Genomic DNA, 27,774 nt, shown 5'->3' with positions numbered 1-27,774 from the left:
CTGGGTGGCTCAGTGGTTTGGGCTGCTGCCTTCGGCTCGGGTCATGATCTCAGGGTCCTGGGATCGAGCCCCGCATCGGGCTCCCTGCTCCGCAGGAAGCCTGCTTCCCTCTCTCTCTCTCTCTCTGCCTGCCTCTCTGCCTACTTGTGATCTCTGTCTGTCAAATAAATAAATAAAATCTTTAAAAAAAAAAAAAAAAGAAAACATTTCTCCCATCTCAAAATAAACTCTCCAAACTGAAAATTCTTAAAATTTCTATTGAACAAGAATGAGAATTTTTATTTGGGCTACATCCATTAAGATACCTAAAGAGGGGGTACCTGCATGACTCAGTTTGTTATGATCCCAGGATCCTGGGATTATTAGTCATTTTTAGTCATTAGTCATTTTTAAAAACTCTTCCAGCAATTCTAACGTGTTGCCAGGGCTGAGAACCACTACAAGGAAAAAAAAAAAAAACAGAAGAGGGAGGTGAAGAGTCAGGAAGTTGTCGGATGTCTGGCTCTCTCTTAAACAGAAAAGCATAGCCCATCCTTCACATGGAAACTTTCACGGGAGGCACGGCTCTGACAAGACTCCACAGTTCCCGGGTATTACACCACCACCTCCTCCCACGCTCCTCAACCTCACCTGACCTAGCAGGCACGAACGTCACTTCCTGCCACCCTCCTGTTTGTCACAGCACAGGCTATTTCTGACTGATCTGATGACTGCCATTGCTAAGGGATCACTCCAACGATTTCTGCCAACACTCAAAAATCCTATCAAAATCCTATTTCCAAGTTCCAAACTCTTTGGCACTGAAACCTACCTAGAATTGCTTCTACTCTAGTTGCCACAGATATTAACAAACAAATGTTACAGATCCTGACAGTCTCCCAGGAATGTCACATCAGTCAGACTTCAAAGGTTGAGACTTCAGTAGGTCATGTTCCAGGAAACACAAAGAAAAAGAAAAGAACAGCACCTGCTATCATTTTCGGTATAGGTTTGGCTCCTGCCAAGCACCACACTGAAAAAGTAACATCCCATAGGCCCATCCGTTAATCCTCCACTTAATGGTGGCATTTATGACTATTTAAGAAGAAAACCCAACAAGTTATCACATCATTATGTATTATCACACACTGTGTGTGATCATAAAGCACTTACATGCTTTCCAATACTCTTCCCTTGTAAGTCATTCCTTCCTCCAACTCGCTCCTCACCACCCACCTCCCTGCAAAAAAACCTCAAGTATCTACTGTTTTGGTGGGTTGTTTTGTTTTGTTTTCTATCTACAGTTTAAAAACTTTTGTCCAAATTAAATCGGGTCAACAGAAATAAGAGGTAGCAATTTTTTTTTTTCAAGATTTTATTTATTTGTCAGAGAGAGAGGGAGAAAGAGAAAAAGCAGGGAGGGGCGCCTGGATGGCTCAGTGGGTTAAAGCCTCTGCCTTCGGCTCAGGTCATGATCCCAAGGTCCTGGGATCGAGCCCCGCATCGGGCTGTCCGCTCCGCGGAGAGCCTGCTTCCTCCTCTCTCTCTTTCTGCCGGCCTCTCTGCCTACTTGTGATCTCTGTCTGTCAAATAAATAAATAAAATCTTTAAAAAAAAAAAAAATTAAAAAAAAAATAAAAGAAAAAGAAAAAGCAGGGAGAGTGGCAAGCAGAGGGAGAAGCAGGCTCCCCAATGAGCAAGAAGCCCAATACAGAACTTGATCCCAGGACCCTGGGATGATGACCTGAGCTAAAGGTAGATGCTTAACCACCTGAGCACCCAGGTGTCCCAGAGGGAGTAATCTTTTTTTTTTTTAAGGTTTTATTTATTTATTTATTTATTTGAGAGAGAGAGCATGAGAGAAGAGAAGGTCAAAGGGAGAAGCAGACTCCCCATGGAGCTGGGAACCTGATGCAGTACTCCAGGATCATGACCTGAGCCAAAGGCAGTCGCTTAACCAAATGTGCCACCCTGGCACCCCTGCGGGAGTAATTTTAAAGTAGGATCAGAAATGCTGCACATACACCCAATATAATTTCACTTCTACTTCACTGGGATTGTGGGAACCACTCTAGCTTTGTTGCATGAAGCTGAAGACCTGTTTTGCTAAACACTGGATTCAAGAAAGTCTATTTAGTATCTCAGGCATAAACATTAAAGACAAGACAAAGTAGAATATAGGAGAATAGGGATTATCCAGATGAATTACTGATTTAGACTAATTTTTCCAAAAAATTGATTACATCAGATCCAAGTACAAATACTGCAGAGAATAATTACAAAATACTGATTCCAAGAAACTCTCTTGAGGCAGAAGGGAAGTCCAAAATAAGAACACTGAATCTTACTAGCAATTAACATTGGATAATATTATACTATTTTAATTGAATACAACTAACCTAAAATCAATTTTAATTGGCAAGATTTTGTTTTACTACTTTGAGCATAATGAAGCAAAGAGCTAAATTCTCCCATGTGAATCATCAAATTGGTATGTGAATACAAATATAGAAAGCTTAACAGAATGAATGCATTTTCTAATTCAATATACTTTATGGTACAACTGCCATGCATGAAGTTTTCTCAATCTTCGCACTACCACTATTTGGGGTCAGAGAACTCTTTCGGGGGTTGTCCAGTGCACTGAAGGATATTTAGCGGCATTCTTGCCCTCTACCCACAAGATGTTAATAGCATTCAATGTAGTTATGACAGTCGAAAATGTCTCCAGACATTACCAAATGTCCCTGGGGGGAAAACTGCCCCCTGGTTAAGAACCACTGCATTACTGTAAAATGACAAACACTTAGGAGAGGCACAAAACTGATTAAACCATGGTACCATCCCAGAGCTATTTAAAAAAAAAAAAGAAGACTTGATTCCACCTTCACCCTTCTTTGCAATGAACCAAAGCAATCGATCATACTCAAAATTGTAAGTTTCTTATGGAAATATAGTCCTCAAATATTAACATTAGGTGCACAAGGCTAACACAATACAGCAGAAACTCCAGAATTTTAAAGGGAAAACTAATGGAAAATTATTCCTTTGCAAAATACAGAATCATGTTCCAAAATAAACAATATTCAATAATATACCTACTAATTTGGGTATGATAGAAAATAGTTATTTTCCCATTTAAAATATTATCATTGGAACATTTAAGACGTCATAAGGGTGGCTCTAAGGCCAATGTTCAATAAAATCTAAAGGTAATTCATTCTTGATGCATGTGGGGATTATTAAATTTATGGATTATTCAAGATTTCTCTTTTCCTTCTCCTTCTCATTCACTGCTCCTTCTCATTCACTGCCACTCCACTTCATTCAAGTATATCCAACTGAGAAAGGTCAAGGTAAATGGAAGGGTCCATAGTTTAAATAAGTCACCTCTGCTCTTCATTAGAAGCACTGCTGATCAAAAAAAGAATGTGTACAAAAGAACATCAAGCAAAATTTCACTTCAATTAAGTGAAATTTTAAGGTTAAGCAGTTATAACTGCTACTCAAGTTATTTAAAAAGTTGACTATAATACTTTATTCAAAATGATAGATGGGTTGACCATACAATCAACCTGATCACTTGTAAAATTAATAATGGCAGACAATAAGCTATGCAAGTTGTGAGTAACAAACGTAATAGTGGGACACAGTCATCATTATTATTTATAGAAGCAGTGCCTACCTAGCATCAGTGGAATCACTTACTGTTAGGCTGCCACAATCCTATCTCAGGAAAAACTGCCAGTAGAGAGGTAGATGGAAAATAGTGAAGGGAAAGTAAGGAACTGAGAGGGTCAGGAGTTCCAGATTGACATTGAGGTTCTGCAACAAACCACGTGATCTCAGGCAAGAGAATTAACCTCTCTTGGGCAAAGTTCTTCATCTGTAAAATGAAGACATCAGACTAAGAACGTTCCAGTTCTAAAGATATACAACCCAAGGGACCCATTAAAGCCCTTACCTTCATACTGCTCCAGACTAGAGGTAGGGCCAAACCCTGGAAAGGCAGAAAGCAATACAGAAGACTCTCAACTGTTAATAATTCTAGGCCAAGTTTAGGTGGCTCTAAGGCCAATGTTCAATAAAATCTAAACCTCACAAAGGAGTCTACTTTTATTTTTAATTTTTTAAGATGCTATTTATTTGCTTGAGAGAGAGAGAAAGAGCATGCACACAGAGGGATAGGAGAAGTAGATTCCCCACTGAGCAGGAAGCCCGATGAGGGAATGGATCCCAGGACCCAGGGATCATGACCTGAACTGAAGGCAGATGCTTAACCCCCAGAAGGAGCACAAATTTTTAAGTCGGAATTTCCCAACTCCTGAGACTTCCAATAGATTCTGCCTTCCTCTTAAAAGAGAAGACCACTGTTTCTAAAGGTTAAAATCAATACAAACCAGGCTATCTGGTCACCCTTCATTGGCCTCAAGTGCCTCTGCTCTCTCCCTCACCGTGTGGTTTTTGTTTCTGCCATGGAGGAACCGATTTGTCCTCCGTTCTTTGGCACCTTCCCATTTCATGATTTATAAATGTCTTAAATGCTATTGTAAGTAACGCATTTCCATTGTACTGAGCACACGGAATACTCCATCAACATGGTACTGTCCTGATTCTCTGGCAGGTAGGTCTGTTTCTTAAACCAGAGGAGAAGCTGTCTGAAAGCTGGATCTATCTTACTCTTGTTAAGTTTCCCTCTTGCTGCTGAGGCACAACTACAATAAATGTAACACACACACACAGGCTCTCCCCAAAGCACCTTTTCAAACTCTTTGCCTGGATCGTGAAAAACCAACGTCTCACAGTGCCTCTAGTACGCGGTTTCTAAGTCCACATTGTTCAGGCATAAAACGCACAGAGGAAGCTCGCAGAGTTGGTACCTAATACTCGAGTCCTCCCCACCCTTTAATAATATTGTCAACAACACAGCGCGGTACAGGCATCCTAACAGAACTGAGTCGGGGCAGGAAGGAATGATAAACGCGCGGTTCCGCTAGACTAGCACCGAGGCAATGACAGAATAAGGTATGTAACTAGATTCACCTTTCCAAGTATAAATACATCAATCTTAATAGAAAAGAGGGAGTAAAAAATAAAGTCATCTTGCGGTAGGCAAATCAAAAAGCAAAAGTTATTTGTAACCTTTAGGTCACCTCAACCTTTCTGCTCTGTCGCTGAATACAGGAACGGGAGGATTTGATTTACATCATAAATTCAGCGATAGACACAGATTGCCTTTTCTGTGTGAGGAAACAATGCCTACAGTCACCATGCATTTTCATGTATGCAGCTGTGACCCGGGCCCTTTCAGAAGCATAGCAAAGCACTTACTACATCAAATATGCATTTTAAAAGCATTTCTCTACCTGCTCTGAATTTTGATTTGAAAGTGCTGGTTAGAAGCCAAAAAGGGATTAAAAAAAAAAAAAAAAGTCCCACAGATTTTAAGATTAAAAAAAAAAAAAAAGCCTAACAAGAATTTAAGATTCCACAATGAATGTGGACTAAAAAAGAAAAATTACACAATAATTGGGAATTATCCTGTCGCATTTTTAAGACACCTGTATTTTTCCTTTCCACATAAGCTACCAGGAAAAGAAAACTTCTGGAGCAAAAAGTATTTTAATGTGGACATGTGGATGAATTTTGACAAATCTATTTTCTTTGGGTCCATAAGGCAGAGGGGGAAAGTGTGAGATTTCTTCAAAAACATAGTTCATATTACAATTGATTCTGCCCTCATACTGAACCTTTTGCAGGATCCCTATTTTGAGAGGCAGGGTTTTAACAACAAAGGTGTGTGCCAACGTCAAAAGTTTAAAATTATTCTAGGTAGAAGGTAATGACTGTGGGGAAACAAACAAATACTTAGGGTTTCAAAACTTCTATTATTAAGTTAGCAGCCATGAGTGTAAAATATATATATATATTTTTTATATATTTATATATATAAATATATATATATATTTATGTATTTATGTATAAAAATAAAGTTGAATTAAATTTAAAAAATAGAGACAAGATAAATAGGCTGAGAAGGCCAGAAGGACATTTTATGCCCTTAAAGACAACGATCACCAAATTACCACAGCAATTTTTAAATTAAACATCTCACCTTTAGAAGAACTTAAAAGCACTTTCTAGGGGCAGTCGCTTAACTGGAAGACCATACAATATGTGTAGCTTATTCTTTAGGTGTGATTATAAATCCCAAGTGCAAACCCCAGGTGATTAGAACCATAAACTCTGAACAAAGACTTCCCTGGGTGGGAAAAAGGAGAGAAAAGAGGAAATGAAAACAGAAGCAAAACATGCAGTTCAACAGAAAGCATTAAACTGCAAAGAGCCAGATGGCCCTTGGAAAGTAATGGCTATGCTTCCCCTCTTACTGCCCTGGCTTCTTTCTTATCATTAACTCTGCTGGGCTTTCTCAGAGTCAGATCTAATGCTGATAATCCCTTCTTAACTTATATTCATTTTCATGATTTTTCTATAGAGATGTCCCTTTATCATTAAAGCAAGAATTCACAAGACGTCCGAAATGATACGCAAAATTTTAAGGACATGTATGTAGGTGTGTGTGTGGGTATATTTTCTAAGGAAGGATCAAAACTTTTATGAGATTCTCAAAGGTTCTTGCCTATACCCCCCCCTCCAAAAAACAGTAAATACCAGAGAATTAAAGTACAGGTAAGGTGATTACTGCAATTCAGGCTTGTTAAACTCCTGCTTTCAAAAAAACCTACAAAACACGATCTCCCCCCCCCCCGCCAAAAAAAGGTTATATATGACATACCCCAAAATGGTAGTTCAGCAAGTACTGAAGTTTTTTGTAACTTCAGCAAAATTAAATATATTAATGTATTCTACTGGTTCCAATCCCTTATGGCAGCTAGACTTTGTAGTACAGATGATTTAATAATGGTGTCATGCTTATTTTATGCTAAATAAAACCAAACAGCTACATCTCAGGGGAATCCCTTTAGATAATATATTCACTTACTGAAATAATCAGCTCCCCCAAAAGCAAAATGTTCACTTTGACCCAAAAAAGAAAAAAAAAAGCTCCAGACGGTCAAGTTTTTAAAGAATTACAGGATTCCAAGCAACCTCATTAAGAAAAAGTAAATGTTAAAATAAAAAGAAAGAAAAGTAAATGTAATGTAATATAGAAACCTGCATAGAAATGAAAAACAAACACTACTCTTTAAAAAAATTTTTTTGTTTCAAGTTTTTATTTAAATTCTAGTTAACACATAGTGTAATATTCATTGCAGTAGAATTTAGTAATTCATAACTTGCATGTAACATTAATTACTCTTAAAGACTAAGGAGTTCATATCCATAACTTACGAAGAATAGCCTACCTCCTAAAATAAACGTAAAAGGCAAAAACACTAAAAATTCACTTGACTTGGTAAGCATACAAAAAGACTACAGAATAAATAAAATGTGGTATATCCATGCAATGGAATAATATTCAGCTATTCAATATAGATGAACCTTGAAAATATTATGCTAGGTGGAAAAAGAAAGGCATAAAAGGCCACATATCGTAGGGATTTCATTTATATAAAATGTCCAGAAGAGACAAATCCACAGATACAAAAAAGTAGTGTTTTCCAGGGACTGGGTGTAAGGAATACTAGGGAATGACAGTTAATGAAGCTTCTTTTAGGGGGGGATGAACATGGGCTGGATTTAGATAGTGATCATTGTTAGACAACTTAGTGGATATAATATGAAACCGTATGGTTTAAAAAGATGAATTTTATGGTGTATAAATTATATCTCAAAAAAATGCATTAAAAAGTATTTCAGGAGTGCCTGACTGCCTCAGTTAGTGGGCAGATTAGATGCCTGATTTGGGGCTCATGAGTTCGAACTCCACATAGGGTATAGAGATTACTTAAATAAAACAAACATTAAAAAATTTTCAAATTTAATTCAGCCACATACTATCATAAATTTAGTTACCCTATTCTTGATTTTAGAAAAAAATTCATGTGTATCCTGTGAAGTACACCACCAACAGAAACAAACTAACCTGAATTTCCCTTACAAAAGAAGAAAGTTCAAATCAGAATCTCATTTATTATCTCAATACACCTGGTTGATTGCACCCATTTCTTTTTTAAGATTGTATTTATTTGGGGGGGGGGACGACAAGCATGGGGAGTAGCAGAGGGAATGGGAGAAGCAGACTCCCCTCAAACAAGGAGCCCAATGTGGGACTCGATCCCAGAACCCCAGAATCATGACCCAAGCTGAAGGCAGACTCTGGACCGACTGAGCCACCCAGGTGCCACAATTACACTCATTCTTAAAAATGCAGATGTGGGAGGCAAGAGAGTTGTATCTTTTTCTAATCACTATGAAATACTATGATGTTGTTTGGTTATTTTAGCCTTTCATCCAATGATTCTTAAACCTATTTCCACATCTGAATCCCTGGAGACTTTTTAAAAAATATAGAGATTCTAGGTACGCACAGTGGATGACACCCAAGCTTTCTAAATCAGAATCTATACAACCAGTGCATTTCCGGGGATTCCTAGCATTTCCACCTCTCCATTGAAATCACCATTTTTTTTTATTTTATTTATTTATTTGACAAAGAGAGAGATCACAAGCAGAGAGCCCGATGCGGGAATCAATCCCAGGACACTGGGATCATGACCCGAGCCAAAGGCAGCGGCCCAACTCACTGAGCCACCCAGGTGCCCTGAAATCACCATTTTGAAGGTATCACAGTGAAAATCAGTTGAGAGGTTGGGGGCGTAATGAGGAACAGTATATTTGCATGGTTCCAAGAGTCTTCTCCACAGATTGCATATTAGTTACAAGAGAAAAATGATTAACTCTACAGGAGAGAAACCATACATCACTCGGACGGGTAACCAAAACTAAAGTCACCACTGAAGGATACCTGGCTGGCTCAGTCAGTAGAGCATGTGACTCTTGATTCTGGGGCCATGAGTTCAAGCCCCAAAATGGGCGTAGAGTTTATTTTTTAAAAATAATAATAATAATATTTTTTTAATTAAAACCACCAGTTAGGGAGGAGATGAACATCAGTGCCTCCAGATATTCAGAGATGTTCAGAGATGGACACAGCATCACTTTTATAGATTTCTAAAATGTCAATGTCATGAAAAAGAAAGGAAGAGATTATTCCAAAATTTAAAAGACTAAAAAGATAGGACAACTAAAAGATCACAACATGTGATCCTAAATTAGATCTTACACACTAAAAATAAAAAGGTAAAATGTATAAAAGGATACTATGACAAAACTGGAATATGGACTATAGATTGCTATATAGATGTTAAATTTTTTCGGTATGATAACTATTCTCTGATTATATGAGAATACCCTTGTTCTTAGAAAATACACTGTTAAAGACATATAATATACTCACCAATGTTTTTTAAGAATTATACAGAATAGACAGAATGATAAGGCAAATGTAGCAAAGTATTAAACTCATGAATCACGGTAAATGGTATATGGGAGTCTTTTGTACTATTTGCACAATCTTTCTAGAACTTTGAAATTATTTCTAAAGAAGTTAAAAAGACAGACCTTCAAAACTTCCCACTACTCTTTAACTAAAACCCCAAGTCTTTGATGTGATCTTGTGTATCCTAGGCCACACCCCCTCTCCTGGCCTCCATCTTGGCCTCTCCCTCCCGTGAGCTCAGTCTCCAGCCACTGGGCCTCCCCTACACCAGCTCTCGCTCACAACAGCAGACAGCACGGAGGCACCTACCTCCACCCAGATCCGCAACACCCTTCCTGTGCTCTTCCCACAGCTGCCTCCATCTCATTCTTCAAAATGGGTAGAAGAGAAAACGCAGGAGTTTCTTGCTGAGAAAAAGCTAGTTATCAAAATTAAAACCAAGACTACATTTTGATGTCCTCAGCTACAAACTGGTCTTAGCCCACTGCGTCTCAGTCCTTCCCTGAGGACTCTCACTTTTCTTTGTTATGGACTGAGGGATGAATGTGTTTGCCTTAAGAACGGAGTGAAAAAGATCAGTATGAATTACAAAGTACTTCAGCTTTCAGGACACACATTTTTACGTTCTTAAAGTTAACTCTCCAGAGGCACCTGGGTGGCTCAGTTGGGTAGGTGTCTGCCTTCAGCTCGGGTCATGATCCCGGGGAACTGGGATAGAGCCCCACATCGGGCTCCCTGCTCAGTGGGGAGCCTGCTTCTCCCTCTCTCTCTGCCTGCTGCTCCTCCTGCTTGTCCTCTCTCTCTCTCTCCTGTCAAAGGATAAATAAAATCTTTAAAAAAAAAAAAATGGGGGCGTCTGGGTGGCTCAGTGGGTTAAAACCTCTGCCTTCGGTTCAGGTTGTGATCCCAGGGTCCTGGGATCGAGCCCTATATCGGGCTCTCTACTCAGCGGGGAGCCTGTTTCCCCCCACTCACCTCTGCCTACTTGTGATCTCTCTCTCTGTCAAATAAATTAAAAAAAAAAAAAATCTTTAAAAAAAAAAAATGAACTATCTAACTAAACTGAAGGGCTAGAGTGTGCCTCACTAATCCGTTCAGGGTATAACCCTCCATTACCCTTGGCCTCTCCACCCATTCAGAGCACACCATCTGCCAAAAGCATTTAATATTCCCTCATTTCAGAAAGTACAGCTTGATGTTGATCAGACCAAACCTTTCCACAAATAAGATTCGTAACATTTGCTATGTGTACATGTCAGCCACCGTCTGGCACATCGGAATGGTGCACGCATTCCGGAACAAGCAGTCACTGCTCATGAATTCACAGCTCTTTCCTCACTTCAGCAAAAGGAAGAGAGATCTTGAAAAGATTGCCGTAATATGAATATGCAGAGGAAAAACAAAAGGCAGAAAAGCACATGATAAAATTGGGGGGACGGCATATTACAAAGCAACTAAGAAAATGAGCCTCCATGAATTGTAAAAACTCAGTTTAGTTATTCTTTCTCAAAACTGAAATCCTTGCTGCAGATCCATTCTCTGCTGTGCTTTCTCTATGGTCAATATTCGAGAATGGGTTTGTTTTTTTTTTAAAGATTTTATTTATTTATTTGACAGACGGAGATCACAGAGAAGCAAGCAGAGAGAGAGTGGAGGAAGCAGGCTCCCATGACCCTGGGATCATGACCTGAACCAAAGGCAGAGGTTTTAATCCACTAAGCCACCCAGGTACCCCAATATTTGAGAATGTTTAAGTACCTTAAATATAACCGTGTTACAGGAAAATGGAGTTCAGGCTCCTGGGTGGCTCAGTTGGTTAAGCATCTGCCTTTGGCTCAGTTCAGGATCCCGGGGTCCTGGGATCAAGTCCCACATGGGGTTCCCTGCTCTGCAGGAAGTATGCTTCTCCCTCTGACCCTCCCCCGTGTCATGCACGTGCTCTCTCTCTCTCTCTAATAAATAAAATCTTTAACAAAAAAGAAATAGAAAGAAAGAAAAGGAGGAAGAAAAATGGAGTTCAAGCTGACCAACAGAAAATCCAGACCAAACAAAAGGGGGAGAAGAAAGGTAAGCCTAAACTAGTGGATACATTAGCAGCAGTCTTTAAAAGGCAGGCTAGAGGGAGGGGCACCGGCTGGCTCAGTCAGTAGAGCATGCAACTCTTGATCTTGGGGTCGTGAGTTCAAGCCCCACATTGGGTGTACAGATTACAAAAATAAATAAATAAACCTTTAAAAAAGGCAATTATTATAAAAATTGTTCACAGGTAGAAAAGAGCTTCTAAGATTTTGAAAACGATTAAATGCCTAAAACAGGTCACAAAGCTGGTGCCCTTTGGATTGCCTCCTGTGAACAGATGTGTTTTGTCTGCCTACCCTGTATTTTTAAAAATCTGAATTGTTTTCCAGCATTCAGTGGTCAGGAGATTTCATATAAAATGTTATTAATACTGAAAGATCTGAAGGTCTAGCAACAATGAACCCCTATTGTCTCATTTCAACCACTAGCCAGCAGTTCTCCCTCCTACCAGCAGACTGGAAACCACCTACGAAGCTTTGAATAACCACCAATGCTTCAGGCAAACCCTCTAGTCCTTCTAGGAAAAGCCCAGGCACCTGTACATTTAAAAGCCCCTCAAGGCACCTGGGTGGTTCAGCCCTTGGGCATCTGCCTTCGGCTGGCATCATGATCCCAGGGTCCTGGGATCGAACCACTACGGGGGTTCCTGATGAGCGGAAGTCTGCTTCTCTTTCTGCCCTTCCCCTCCCCCCACCCCAGCAACCCCACCCGGCTTGTGTTCTCTCTCAAATAAATAAAATCTTAAAAAGATAATAATAATAAAATAAAACCCCTCAAAGGTCCTACTGTGAAGCCACAGTCAAGACTTGTGCACCTAGAGTTTCACACATGGCATATGCTAAGTATAAATGTGCTGTGGTGTTCCTCCAGCTAACCCCAACGTAAAAATCATCAGAGTTGAAGCCGCAGAGAGGCCCTCTGCCGGCTACTACTGCTCTTACTCTCTGTGTCAAATAAATAAATAAAATCTTTTAAAAAAATAAAATAAACATCCCCATTTAATCTTAAGTCACAAAACTAAAGAAGGGTACAGCTGAGCAATATGAACTTTATCAGCCATACACACTCTAGTCTAACGTATCTCAAAGCACAGTCAGTTGACCACCTGTGCATCTCAATTTCGTTAAAAATGCAGGTTTCCGGTCATGTTCCAGACATACACATCATAAACTCTCAGCATGAGCTCCTGATGCACGGTAAACACTGAAAACCAGTGTTTCTTTTTTAAGAGATCTGTGGAGGGCTCTCTTCCTTTCCTGCCTCAAACAAGCATCCACCATAGGACCATGCAGAATAATCACTTGCAGGGGCCACAGAATTATTTCCTTGAACAGAGTGATGAAGTTTAAATCTCTTACATGGTCTCTTGCATTTGTACTTGGCTTGCCCTCCCTAGGCTATTTTTCCTTTAAAAATACTCTTTGGTTCTGATCTTGACCTCTCTATTGTCCGTGGCAGACATGGTTTGATGAACTCGGTGTCTTGGTGCTTAGTGGGAAACGGGCTTTTTGCCCACCCCCACCCCGCAACAGGGAACAGAGGCAAGGAGACAGGATTAAGCCCCTCAATATCCCCCCTAGTGTATCCCCGAGGGGCTCCTTACGGCTTATATGTGGTACCTTTAAGCTCCCACAGCCCCAAGCAATATTTCTCAATTGTGAACCACAACTGAACTATATCCAGATCACTGAGCAGCTGGGTAAACATGCTGATTCCTAAGTCTGGTGCAAAGCCCACTGAATAAGATCTGTACTGTTAACAAGCTCCCTAGGCGCTTCTTTGGCACAGAACGTTTGAGAACCGCTGAGCTCTAGGCTCAACAAAGAGAATACCCTCTCTAGAGCTCCTTCCATGAAATTCACAGGAACCAGAGGAAGCCACGGGCTCAGGCTCTCATTTCCGGTCCTCACAGCACCCTCCCTTCCCTTCCACACTGGCATAACGTAAGCAAATTCAGCAACAATCCATTTAAAATAACTACATATTCTATTGTACTACAATTCAAATTAATTAGCTATCAGGCCAAAAAGAAGTGGAAAATGCACAAACTCCAAAATTGTATGCAAACCAGGTCCTTAGTACCATAAAAAACACAGGGGAGTTTCATTCCCCAAAAGTTTGCAATTATTTGTCCTATTTCCATTGGAAATTTACCTTCTAGCATAATCAGAAAACGCCTCTCTGTGGAGTTCTGGGCTTCTCACAATCCTTTTATGCTTTCACACACAGCTCCTCAGTTGCTTCTCCAAAGCTGGAGGGTACTGCCAACCAACACGCCGCAAAGAAGGTTCGAAACAGCATGACAATTTCATGCCTGACTCAGGTAATCACAGCTCTCTTGAGGGGGGTCTGCTCTTCAGGCTCACCTCTCCTCTGTCCCCGGCATCCATGATCCCCCTCTTGGAGGAACTTAAGGCTCTTACACACTCAATTACACTCTCCTGATTTATAGTGCCAAACAGCCATTCACATAAGGGCTCTCCATAAACATTACCGGATTATGCCAACTCAGGTGATTGATTCTGGACCTCTCGGTGTGCCGCCACTCTAAAGACACAATTTATGTATCCAGTATGATTTTCAGCTCCTCAAACTGGGTTCCCTCTCCACACTTTGTACCCACTGTCTTCTAAAGAACTAGCAGAGAAAATGAATTATAAACCAGGAAAACAGGTGCAACGTGACAGCCGACTGAAGGCCTGGTCCTCACACAGGGTAAGAACAATCACTGGGAAAGGGAGGGTACCTCTAACCCTTCAGTTGGCAGAAAATCTCCCTTTACCGACATCTAAACCAGAGCTTCTTAAACGTTAAGGTGCCTGTGAATTACCTGCAAAATCTAAAAGGAACTCAGGTGCCGACACAGGTAGTCTGAGCTGGAGCTTGAGACCCCACTCTCCTACCAGGCTCCCGGGTACCGTCAACGCTGAGGCAGAGCTCCAATACCCATAATGTAGTGGGGGAAGGAAGGGTCAGCATCACCTGGGAGCTTGTTGCACGAGAATCCTGGGCCCACCTTAGCCCTAAAGAAAGAGAGTCGGCCATTCAACGAGGTCCCCCGCCATTAGCATGCACGTTAGAGCAGCAGACATACCATCTTGCACTCACTGAATCAGAATCACTTGTGATCTTTTTAAGAACTACAAAAGCCCAGGCCTTAGGGCAGAGACTCTGATCCAGTTGATCTGGGGCATTTGATCATTCTGATGTTTGTTTTTAAGCACACCCAGGTGGTTCTAATAAGTGGCTAATGTTTGGAACCATTGAATTAAAAATACCCCACTGGGAGGACGGAAATAGGGAGTGACTGGAAGGGGCAAGAAATCTGGGGGGATGTGAAAGTGTCCTAAAATTGATTATGGCAATGGTTGCATAATTCTGTGAATATACAAAAAAGAAAACCCCACTGAGTTGTATACTTTGAATGGCTCAGTCCTGTGGTATGTGAATTATATCTCAATAAAACATATAAAATTTAAAACCTCAACGGTGTTCCTATTTTAAAATAAATAACTCCCACTAAACAATACAGTGAATTCTTTTCCCTCTCTTTTTTTGAAGATTTTATTTATTTATTTTTAGAGAGAGAGAGTGAACAAAAGCAAAGGGAGGGGCAGAGTGCGGGGAGAGAATCTTAAGTAAACTCCATGCTCAGCTGAACTCCAAGGGGAGCTCCATCTCAGGGCCCTGAGATCATGACCTGAGCCAACACCAAGAGTCGGACATTTAATCGACTTAGCCACCCAGACGACCCTGGATTTATCCTCTATCCTGGAACTCTGGCCCAAGAGTTTGAAATTCTTAAAACACACACACAGACACACACACACACACACACACACTCACACAAATATTTCCATGATCTTTTTCTTAGGTTCAGTTCTGGTTAAGGCAATGGATGAGAGAGAAAGCTGAAATGAAAACCTTGTTATGTCACAGAGCACCACAATATGTAAGGGAAAAAAGGAAAGAAAAGCATATTTATAATTTTGGAAAAGTTTACTCCACATACCCTGAGTCTCCAGGGTATTTTCTTTACTTTTCTTTTTTTTAATATTTTATTGATTTATAAAATATTTTATTTTATTTAATAGAGAGAGACAGAGAGATCACAAGTAGGCAGAGAGGCAGGCAGCGGGGTGGGGAAGCAGGCTCCCTGCTGAGCAGAGGGCCAGATGTGGGGCTCAATCCCAGGACCCTGAGATCATGACCTGAGCCGAAGGCAGAGGCTTAACGCACTGAGCCACCCAGGTGCCCCTCCAGGATATTTTCAAAAAAATAATTTTCATTTTGCTTCCCAATTCAAAAATAAATTAATTTTTTTTTAAAGATTTTACTTATTTATTTGACAGAGAGAGATCACAAGTAGGCAGAGAGGCAGGCAGAGAGAGAGGAGGAAGCAGGCTCCCCGCTGAGCAGAGAGCCCGATGCGGGGCTCGATCCCGGGACCCCAAGATCATGACCCGAGCCGAAGGCAGTGGCTTAACCCACTGAGCCACTCAGGTGCCCCAAAAATAAATTAATTTTTGAATTAACTAATAAGTTAACAATGAATTAACTAATTCATTGTACTACATTCTTCCAAAATTTGTTTGAAGATATTCAAAAAAAGTTAAAAAAAATACATAAAATGAAAATCTTCCCTTATTAAAAAGTCAGCTTCAACTCTCAATAATGTACTCAATAGGGACGACTGGGTGGCTCAGTTGGTTGGACGACTGCCTTCGGCTCAGGTCATGATCCTGGAGTCCCGGGATCGAGTCCCACATCGGGCTCCCAGCTCCACGGGGAGTCTGCTTCTCTCTCTGACCTTCTCCTCGTTCATGCTCTCTCTGTCTCTCTCTCAAATAAATAAATAAAAAATCTTTAAAAAAAAAAATAATGTACTCAATAAAAAAGATCATAAATAGGAGCACCTGAGTGGCTCAGTTGGTTAAGTAGCTGCCTTCAGCTCAGGTCATGATCCCAGGGTAGAGGGATCGAGCCCCAAATCAAACTCCCTGCTCAGTGGGGAATTCACTTCTCCCTCTCCCTCTCCCCCCCGTTCATGTGCTCCCTCTCTCTAATAAATAAATAAAATCTTTTTTTTTTTTTTTTTTTAAAGATTTTATTTATTTATTTGACAGAGAGAGATCACAAGTAGACAGAGAGGCAGGCAGAGAGAGGGAGAGAGAGAGAGGCAAGCAGGCTCCCTGCTGAGCAGAGAGCCCGATGCGGGACTCGATCCCAGGATGCTGAGATCATGACCTGAGCTGAAGGCAGCGGCTTAACCCACTGAGCCACCCAGGCGCCCCTCTTTTATTTTTCTTTAAAGATTTTATTTATTTGCGAGAGAGAGCACTAGAGTGCACAAGCAGGGGGAGCAGCAGGCAGAGGGAAAAGCAGACTCCCCACTGAGCAGGGCTTGATCCCAGGATTCTACCACATACACCAGTTACATGGCATCTTCTGGGGCACTCTGCTCACTAAGTAGGAGCCCTTCTCTTAACAAACGGCTTTCTGGAACCTTCAAGGCAATGGTTAGGGTCAACTTCAAAAGAAAGTACAATGCCTTCCCTTGTCCAAACTTCTCAATAAAATCCAGTGTATTTAAAAAAAAATAAAATTGTTGCTATGGGTATTTTCTTTTTAACATAACTCTACCTTGTTACATTATATAGATGACAAAGAAAAGACAAATCAATGCTCCTACCTACTAAGCTTGACTTGAGTATTAACCCTTAAATAGTCTATTACTATTTATAGTACCCTCCTACCTAACCTAAACCCCTCCTGCTTTCAGGACATCTGCTCTATTCACTCTTCAGTTTTCATAGTATTGGGAAGATGGTTATAAATATCCCAGAGCAGAAAGAATGTGGGGTAACAGATTCCAATTCCAAGGAAGCAACCCTGAAATCCATAATGGTGATATCAGCATGTTTTCAACTCTATCTCCATCTTCTATGTCTTTGAATTACTAACTTCCTGAGAGGTCCAACACCCACCATCACTGTTGAATTAAATAATTTGTCATTGATTAGCATATCTGTTCATAACTTCATTAATAATTCACACACACACACACACACACAAATTGTTTTAAAGGAGAAACAGCATACCTAATAGTATACAAATTCCAAATATTCTTCTCCCCTCCTTGTCCTTCCTTAAAAGCTTGCATTTGTAATAATTTCATAATGGCTGTTATCAGGCCATGTGTATTCCTGTAAAGAAATACAACAACATGTTAAATGCTATAGATATAAAGTGAATATTCTAATCAGGTACTTACATCTACCATTTTTAAATAACTGAACACTTGCCACCCACACTGAACAGTAACCGCCCACATGCAGCCCCCTCATTCTACCACGCAGCCAAGAGGCCTAAAGGTAGATAGCTCTCAACCCACACATTTAAAAGAGAAGAAGTGGAACCAAGGAATCAAACCACCAACCTATCAATCACCTCTCTACACTTGGGGGGTATCAATCAGGAAAAAATAAACATTAGCCCACATAATTGCAGGTGGTGACCACATCAGTTACCCATACTGAATAATTAAGTCCTTCATTTATAAATATTAGTAGGCCATGAATAATAACCAGACATATGAAATGGATTCGCCACTCAAAAAAGTGGGCGAGGGGACCATTCAGAGCAAATAACCCCCAATAAAATAAAGTTAATGGGAGTAGGTAGAAAAACCTTAAATTTTTTCTTTATTCTCTGTAAGAAGTAGGAAGATAATATACAGAAAGAAAGAAAGAGACAAAAAGAAAAGAAAGAAAGATTGACTTCATTATTAATTTTTTTAAATTGTGACATGGAATTTTTTTCCTGAAGTAAAAGTGACAAATACAATTGCAGTATATTTTAGTGTGCAATATGATATATGCATGCATTAACTTAATTACAGGCAATCATTTTATAATTAACACATCCATCAACTCACATAATTTATTTCATTTTTTGGAGGTTGGGGGGGTTAAAATGCTAAAGATCTATCCACAGGAATTTCAAGTATATAACACAGTATTGTTAATGCTAGTCAACGTGCTACACATCAGAACTTGCTCATCTTCTAACTGGAAGTTTGTATCCTCTGATCCACCTCTCCCCATGTCTCCGACCCAGCCCCTGGCAACCACCATTCTACTCTGTTTTTGTGTTGTTGTTGTTGTTTTTTATTCCACATATAAGTGTGATCACTCATAATAACTCTGGGTTATTTCACTTAGCATCAGGCCCTCCAGGCTCAACCATATTGTCACAAATTAGCCTGCCCTTTTTATATAAGGTTCTCCCTGGGAACAGAAAAGAAATATTAGAAATAAAAAATATATATATTGCATGTTAAATGGGGGGAAAAAAAGAATTTTTTTTTTAAAGATTTTATTTATTTATTTGACAGAGAGAAATCACAAGTAGATGGAGAGGCAGGCAGAGAGAGAGAGGGAAGCAGGCTCTCTGCTCAGCAGAGAGCCCGATGCGGGACTCGATCCCAGGACTCTGAGATCATGACCTGAGCCGAAGGCAGAGGCTTAACCCACTGAGCCACTCAGGCGCCCCAAGGAATTATTTTTTAAATCATGATTGTTAATACATAAGGAGCATCCATTGTAAGCTATGCGCTTCCTTAAGTGCTTAACAGGTATTGTCATTTGCTATCCAAAATATAGTAAGTTACAAATCACTGATTATTTTTAGGCTAGGACAAGACTTGGACTTAATTCAGTGGTATCATTTGGAGCAGTTATGTGAAGTGTTATTTAGTGTATCTTTTACAATATTGGAAGTTTCCCAACTGACATTATGGTTTGCCCACGCTGTCCAATACAACAGCCAACAGCCACACGTGACCGCTAAGCACATGCAATATGGCTAATCTGAGATGTGCTAGAAGTGTACAACAAACACTGGATTTTAAAGACTTAGGACACAAAAAACAATATTAAATATTATGTGTAATTTTTTATATTGATTGTATTTGGAAATACTATTTTCAATACAGAAGGCACGTAATGGATATAATTAAAATCAACACCACCTGTTTAACTTTTTAATGTGACCATGAGAAAATTTTGAATTTTTGAATTATTTGAAATTATTTGAAAATTTGAAAATTTCAAATTATTAAATTACTTATTTATTTTGAATTGTTTGTTTGTTTTAAGTTTATTTATTCTTAGCAATCTCTGCACCCAAGTGGGGCTTGAACTCACAACCCCAAGATCAAGAGCTGCATGCTCTACTGCTTAGCCAGCCAGGTGCCCCTGAACTCCCAGTTTTCTAAACTTTAAAGCCGGTCTTGTTTGGTCTTATTTGTGGACCAGATTTTAATGTGTAAATAATTAAGTGTACTATATTTTAAGTGAGAGTACAGCATGAACAGATTATAAGTTTTGAAAAATGATGGCATCAATCAAATAACAAATCCATTCAGACAGCAGTTAAATTCAATTGAATAATTATTTAGATTATTTAAATATTTCAAGGGGGCTGAGAGGGACGGTTTCAGATTATTATTTAAACCCCTATTTTAATTCTAACTAGCTGGGGAATGTTGGCCAAGGCCCTTAATACCTAGGAGCCACAACATCCTCATCTATATAATCTAGAATCATGATAATAGCCCCACTTGTGTTGTTATAAAGAATAAATACAAATATGTCAGTAAAGCACCTGGTTATTTTTTCAATAAAGTTTGGTAATCTAAAACATGTAACTGTACCACCAAGATTATAATGTTTTTCCCTCTTTACAGATGAGGCTACTATGCAAACTTGTACAAGCATCAGAGTTCATAAATGCTCAGAACTAGAATGTCCCTGAACTACCTACATACCCAAACTTATCCTAACTCCTAGTATTTTCCATCTCTCCTTGCAAACCCTTCTTTTTCTTGTTTTTAATCAACTGTTATTCAGTATCCAAGATCTGCTCTTAAAAAACTAAATTTCTAGGGCGCCTGGGTGGCTCAGCGGGTTAAGCCTCTGCCTTCGGCTCAGGTCATGATCTCAGGATCCTGAGATCGAGTCCCACATCAGGCTCTCTGCTTGGCAAGGAGCCTGCTTCCTCCTCTCTCTCTGCCTGCCTCTCTGCCTACTTGTGATCTCTCTCTGTCCAATAAATAAATAAAATATTTTTTAAAAAATTAAATTAAAAAAAACTAAATTTTTATTGAATTCTATATGATTCCAGAAAAAGGTTACAATAATAGTTTGATTGGGGGCACCCAGGTAGCTCAGTCAGTTAGGTATCCTGGGATCAAGCCCCAAATTGGCAGGGAATCTGCTTCTCCATCTCCCCCTGCCCTCCCCCCTGCTTGTGCACTCGGTCTCGCTCTCTCTCTCAAATAAATAAATAAATAAATAAATCTTTTTAAGATTTTTTAAAATAAATAAATAGTAGTTTGATTAGTCCTGAAATTAAAATGATGAAATACGAGAAAATTTTCTATCTTGTCAAGACAAGATAGAAAATTTTTCATTGAATCTATGTCTTCAAATTCAAAAGGCTACCAAGGGCTAGGCAAGATGTGAAAAAAATCGCTGACATTTCTCAAATCCAAAGATAAAAGGAAAATCCTATGACCTCTCAGATTTTATAAAATAAAATTTATAAAATAAAGACCATTAAAAATAATATGCAAATCACAGAAGAATAAGGTTCAAAATATCCAGTGTTGATGAGTGAATGGGGAAATAAACACTTTCAGGTTGAGTATACATTGGTTCAGTCTTTTTTTTTTTTTTTAAGTGATCTCTACACCCAACACGGCACTTGAACTCACAACCCTGAAATCAAGAGTAACATGTTCTCCCAACTGAGCCAGCCAGGTACCCCCACAGGTTCAGTCTTTATGGAGTGCAAACAGCCGTATTCATAAATGTTTAAATCCATAAATTCAACTTCTAAGAACCCATCATACAGAAATACCCTTATATAGTCAAAAGAAGATCTCATGCTGTATTTGTTATCTTTAAAAATAGAAGAAAAACATGTTTGTCAATAGACAAGTGTTTAAAATATGATACATTTAGGGCACGTGAGTGGCTCTGTCAGTTAAACATCCAACTCTTGGTTTCAGCTCAGGTTATAGTCTCAGTCTTAATTAAGATCAAGCCTCACCTTGGGCTCCTGGCTCGGCAGGAGTCTGCTTGTCCCCCTCTCCCCTCTGCCCCGTACCTCGTATGCACATGCCCTCCCATGTGTGCACACTCTCTCTCTCTCAAACAGATACAATCTTTAATAATAACAATAAAATATGATACATTCATAATAAAGAATACTCTGCAGCTGTTAACAAAGAGGCAATGGATGTATGGAAAGATATCCTATACCTATTAAGTGAAAAACGCAAGTTTTAGAACTATGCATATGACACAGGATTGGATTACCCAATTTTAAAACATTTGGAGTGTCCATAGTTATAAATACTTTCTTTATAGGTTTAGACATGGGGCTCCAACTTCACTGGAGTGAAGTGATTCCAAGTGCCTGGTCCTGACTACAGATCACCACTCCTGCTCCCTCTGTATTGCAGAGGGAACCAAGTGCAGATCTGAAGTTGCCTCTGAAACACACTAAGAGCCCTGAGTCTTCTAATTTCCAGTTTTCACCGGAGCCCAAAAAGACACTGAATTTTTAAAAAAGAAGAAAAAAGAGAGGATGCCTGGGTGGCTCAGTTGGTTGAGCGACTGCCTTTGGCTCAGATCAGGATCCCGGAGTCCTGGCATCGCGCTCCACATGAACTTCCCAGCTCCTCTGGGAGTCTGCTTTTCCCTCTGACCTTCTCCCCTCTCATGCTCGCTCTCTCTCTCTCTCTCTCTCTCGCAAATAAATTAAATCTTTTAAAAAATTAAAATAAGGGACGCCTGGGTAGCTTAGTTGGTTAAGCATACGCCTTCAGCTCAGGTCATGATCCCGGGGTCCTGGAATGGAGTCTGGCCTCGGCTCTTAGCTCAGCCGGGAGCCTGCTTCTCCCTCTGCTGGCCCCTCCCCCAGCTTGTGCTTGATCACTCTCACTCTCTTGTGACAAACAAATTAATTAAATATTAAATAAATAAATAAATAAATAAAATTTTAAAATAAAATAAAAAAGAAGAAAAGAGAAGATGACAAAAATGAAAAGTTATACCATTTACTACTTTCACTACCTACAAGTGCCATTGTTTGGGTTTTCAAAAAAGTATGCACCACTTTTATTTTTCTAATAGTAAAAAAAGGGTAAAAGAGATTTATAATCTCATGGTGAAGAAGGACTCACTGAACACAAATAGAAGAGGAAATCTGATCTCCTAGATGGGTAATAAGAGCAGAAATTTAAGTAAACAAATAATCACAGTATCTTTTATTTACAACCTATGGTTAGTCACAGTTTGGCACAGACACAGATACATGTTCATATGAAAAAGGAGACTTCTGAGGAACATTTTCAGATATTGGAATTAGCCCTTGGAAAAGCAGGTTTTCTATGTACATATATATACAGAAGAGTTCTTTAACGAGACCAAGTGAAGGCTTTAATAAGGACAGAAAAGATCTGGTTACATATTATAACTATGTGTTACTAGATATTCCCACATCAACATTGGAACTCTGTTTCAAAGTCAACATCTGTCTCAAAGTCAACACGTCTAAAATCTAACTCTTGTTCTTCCCACACACCTTTTCTCTAGTTGTTCCTTATCTACCTTGGCAAGTCAGAAATCAAGGCGTCACCTTTGACATATTCCATTCAGTCATCCTCATATGTAACTTACCTCAATGCTTCACCCCTTCTTTTCTTTTTGTTTTTTTTTTTTTTTTAATTTATTTATGTGAGACAGAGGGAGAGTGCACCAGGTGGAGAAGCAGAGGAATAGAGTCCTCCTAAGCAGACATCACACTGAGCATGGAACCCAATACGGGGCTTGATCTAATGACCCTGAGCTCATGACCTAAGCTGAAACCAAGAGTCAGATGCTTGACTGACTGCATCACCCAAGTAGCCCAACTTCACCCCTTCTATAGCTTCCAAATCCACTTGTTTCCCTCCCTGATGCAAGCAGGTATCTTCCTTCTCCTGATCTATACAGCAAGAGCCACCTAAACTCATCTCCTTATACCATTCTACCTGCCTACCCAAAACCCAACACTTTTTTTTTTTTTTAAGATTTTATTTCCTTGATGGAGAGAGAGTGAGAGAGCCCAAGCAGGGCGAGTGATAGAGGGAGAGGGAGAAACAGGCTCCCCACAGAGAAGAGCTCAATCCAAGGAGTCAGGAATCATGACCTGAACTGGAGGCAGATGGTTAACCAACTGGGCCACCCAGGTGCCTCCAACACTTTTAATATTACGTGCATATTGAAGCCAGAGAGGCCTTTTTGAAACGCCTGATACCCATGAGATAAATACTTGGGTAGATTCCCTGACACTCAGGATAAAGATGCAAATGCTCAAGATAAGCCATTGTGAACTGCCTTCTCTTGCCCCTACCTACCTTCCCAGCTTCATCTCAAACCACTCTCCCTTTGTTTTTAACACCCTTTTCTCTTTTTTGTAAAGATGTTATTAGTTTGAGAGAGAGAGAGAGCAGGAGCTGGGAAAGGTTGAGCATGGGGCTCAACCCCAGGTCCATGTGGGACTCGATCCCAGGACCCTGAGATCATGACCTGAGCCAAAGGTGACACTTAATCAACTAAGCAACCCAGGGGCCCCAGCTTTTGACATAGTTACTGCCATTGCTACTGTTTGGAGAGGTAATACAAAGTTTCAAAAGAACATTCCAGAACATGACAATGGAAAACATGGCAGCATCTCACCAGCACAGGAACATAGTTACATTACCTTTGACAATGACTCTCTATCCACTCAACTCTCTATCCACTCATCTGCCTAGCCCTGACACCAACACCAGTCGGACCAACACCAGTCTGACATCAGTCACATAGGCATAGTTACAGTTCAAAGCTACAGCTGAGCTGAGGGGCTGAAAGATACCTATTTCCCAACTCACGGCTTTCCTCCAAGTTCAATCCCAGTGCAGAAGACTCCTTGGAAATAGTGTTCCAGTCTCCTGCGTGGGGACTTGCTATTCTTTCCCTATTCATGTGGTTCATGTGTAACCTAGCACACATATATTCACACAGTGAAGACACAGCCTCTAGAGGGCTACACTGTGTCTCCCAAAAGGATACATCTAAGTCCTGTCCCCTGGGACCCATGAACATGACTTTATATGGAAATAGGGTCTCTGCAGATATGGTTAAGGATCCTGAGATCAGCTCATCCAGGATGGGCCTTAAATTCAATGACTGGTGTGCTTCTAAGAGAAAGGGAAGGGAGAGCATAGACAGACACCCAGACAAGGAGGGCCTGGAAAGACAGAGTTACGAAGCCACAAGCCAAGGAATACCAAGGATTGTAACAGCTAAGAGAAGAGCTAATAGAGAGAAATGGAACACGTGCTCCCAGCCTCCAGAAGGAACCAATCCTGCAGCGTCCTTGGTTTGGGATTTCTAGACCCCAGAATTGTGAAATAATAAATTTCTGCTATTTTAAGCCACAAAGTTTGTGGTCATTCTGTGGAAACAGCCCTAGGAGACTAACACATAGCCTCTGGCAGACCTGACTGGTCCAGAGTGAACATCTCACACATACACGGGTCCTTGGAAATCTGTAATCATGGCTAAGCTCAGTATGGCTGTCCCTTAGATAGAAGAGCAATTAGCCCAGGTGCAGGTGGTGCCCTTTGGATTAGTAGCAGAAAGACTCAGTCTGCGGCAAGAGGGGAGAAACATGCAATCTGTATCCAATTCATTTCTGAGGCCTGGCTGCATCCCTGTTCTTGGGTCCTGGGGGACACCCATTTACCAAAAAAATAAAAAGCACCCTTTGAGGCTCAAATTAGTTCAAGTGGGTTTCTGTAACTCGTAGCCCAGAGAGTGCTAACACACTCAGTAACCTGCTGCCAAAAGTCCTTCAGTGAAGATCAGCTGGAACAAGTTCTTCCTTGGGAAGTTTCCAGAAAAAGCTGACTTGACTCGAGAAGCCTCTCAGTGAGAGCAGCAGAGACTTCAGGCCTCAGCTACAAGCAGAGCAGCAAGAGACAACGGAAAAAGAAACCTCAGTTTTCCCTGGGCCTAAGAGCCAAGACCCAGATCTTAACATGAAAGGGAGTTGCAGGTCAAAAATGATACTGAGTGTTCAAGGAAATAAATAAATAAGGCCAAAGAGAAAACATTTTTGGTCAAGCTGTACAAACCCCAGTAATTAAAACCACACACGAAATTGCTTTTCTCTAGGTAAATATAGCACAGTCACTATTGTGCGTATGAATAGCACACGCCAGGTTTCCTTTGTTTGGGGGTGACTGGATTACAACATGAAACTCATGTATGCTCAGTCTCTTTTTGGAAAGACCTCAAATAATACTTGACTCTTTGATTTTGAAATACTCCAAATATGAGGTACAAGGAAGTACCCATACTACTTTTTGGACCAGGGATGAAAATTACCAAGTGTCTGGGTTGAAGAGAATGACACAAATTATCTCTGGAGGGGGCATCCCTGGGTCTGATGGGAACAAATGGTATGAATGCGGCCAAGTCTTTTTTTCACCAGAAAGGATAATTGGTCAGCCTTAAGAACAGTAAGTCACCAGCAAACAAGGGAACGTTAAACACTAGATTAATGATCAAATCATTTTTGAAATTCATTATAAAATTATGAGAGAGAGAGAGAGAAAGAGAGAGACAAAAAAGACCAGGAAGAAAGGAAGGAAATCAAAAACAGTTCTGGGAAACCAGGCTTGCATAAATGACAAAAAAAAAAAAAAATGCTTAAAAAAAAATCTAAGAAATATAATACTACTGACTGCTTGCTTGGGGAAGTTCTACATACTCATTTATCTTCTCAGTCCCAGAAAACAGCCTGATTTCTTCTGAAGCCTTTTCCCACTATAAAAGTAACATGGATTTCAGTAGTTGCTTTTCCTAAATCACCTAGAAACATCTTAGTACAAATACATGGCTCTTACAATGGAAGATTTTGAGACAAACAAAGCCTTCAATCAGATCAAGGAACTTGAAAAGAAATAGGGCAGAATGTCCTAGACGGCAAAAGTGCCTGGAATCACTTTTCTGGTTACGAGCTGCAAGCTGAAAGACATTCTGGGATTTGGGGGCAAAGAAAAAGGATTGGAGAAAAGAAAAGAACATTTGGAAACAAGCTAAACAGCTTACAGGAGTATTTAGAAGAGAAGATTGGGAAACTGACATGGTCTTAACAATTCTGTCACTCTCAGGTAAGAGTGAAATAAGCAATGATGCCCATGTAGATAAGACCCTGAAACCATCTCTCAAGTTCAAGAAAAATACTGATGCCCCGTGGGGCACCTGGGTGGTTCAGTCATTAAGCGTCTGCCTTCGGCTCAGGTCATGATCCCAGGGTCCTGGGATCCAGCCCCGCGTGGGGCTCCCTGCTCGGCGGGAAGCCTGTTTCTCCCTCTCCCACTCCCCGGCTTGTGTTTCCTCTCTCACTATGTCTCTTTAAAAAAGAAAAAAGTGGGGTGGGAAAAAAAAAAGGAAAAGAAAAGAAAAAGATACTGACACCCCAACTACAGATGAAAGCATGCTATGACCGGACCCCTTAAATCTTGGGGAAAACCTATGAAGCCATCCTTCCTTGACACTTCTTCTCCTGCCAAATAAAACAAAAATGGAGAAACTAAATAGTAAAGAAAAGCTTCAATAATACAAGATATGAATACTGTCTCCTCAGTTGCTAGCCATCGCCTACAAGAGAATGAAACAAGTCCACAAGGAACATAGTCATCAATAAAAGAGAAGAGCCTGAAATACAAAAACTTTTCTCATTAAATTACCCTAAATGTCAACTCCCAATAGTTCTTCGAGTCATTTTTAAACAACTTGGACCTTCATCAATTCACGATCAAAGACTCACTGAATCCATCAGCTTTAGTCAGGACCACTATGAGCATTTTTAATAGTCTATGCAAGATTTCATTAAAAAGCAGGCTTTAAGGGTGCCTGGGTGGCTCAGTCAGTTAAGCATCCGAATCTTGGATTCAGCTCATGTCATGTTCTCAGGGTTCTGGGATCGAGCCCCATCTGCACTGGGATCTGTGCTCAGTGTAGAGTCTGCTTAGCATTCTCTCTCTGCCACTCCCCTTGCCCCTTCTCTCTCTCAAACAAATAAAATCTTTTAAAAATAAAAATAAAAAGTAGGCTTTCCTTTAGGAATCTCAGAAAACAGAATTTAAT

General features: G+C 40.2%; 1 protein-coding gene across 3 annotated transcripts in view; it reads right to left on the bottom strand.

Annotated features, from left to right (window-relative positions):
* Positions 1–27,774, bottom strand: part of FOCAD (focadhesin) — a 302,554-nt gene that overhangs the window by 229,440 nt on the left and 45,340 nt on the right. For all 3 annotated transcript variants that reach the window (XM_004761826.3, XM_045079668.1, XM_013061093.2), the window contains one exon: positions 17,623–17,727. In XM_004761826.3, coding sequence (XP_004761883.1) covers positions 17,623–17,727 — 105 coding nt within the window. The remainder of the gene's footprint in view (positions 1–17,622; positions 17,728–27,774) is intronic.

The sequence above is a fragment of the Mustela putorius genome, unplaced genomic scaffold (assembly GCF_011764305.1).
Source record: "Mustela putorius furo isolate JIRA1106 unplaced genomic scaffold, ASM1176430v1.1 tig00000421_pilon_pilon_pilon, whole genome shotgun sequence".
Classification (NCBI taxonomy): Eukaryota; Metazoa; Chordata; class Mammalia; order Carnivora; family Mustelidae; genus Mustela; species Mustela putorius.
This window is presented reverse-complemented; position numbering and strand designations above follow the sequence as displayed.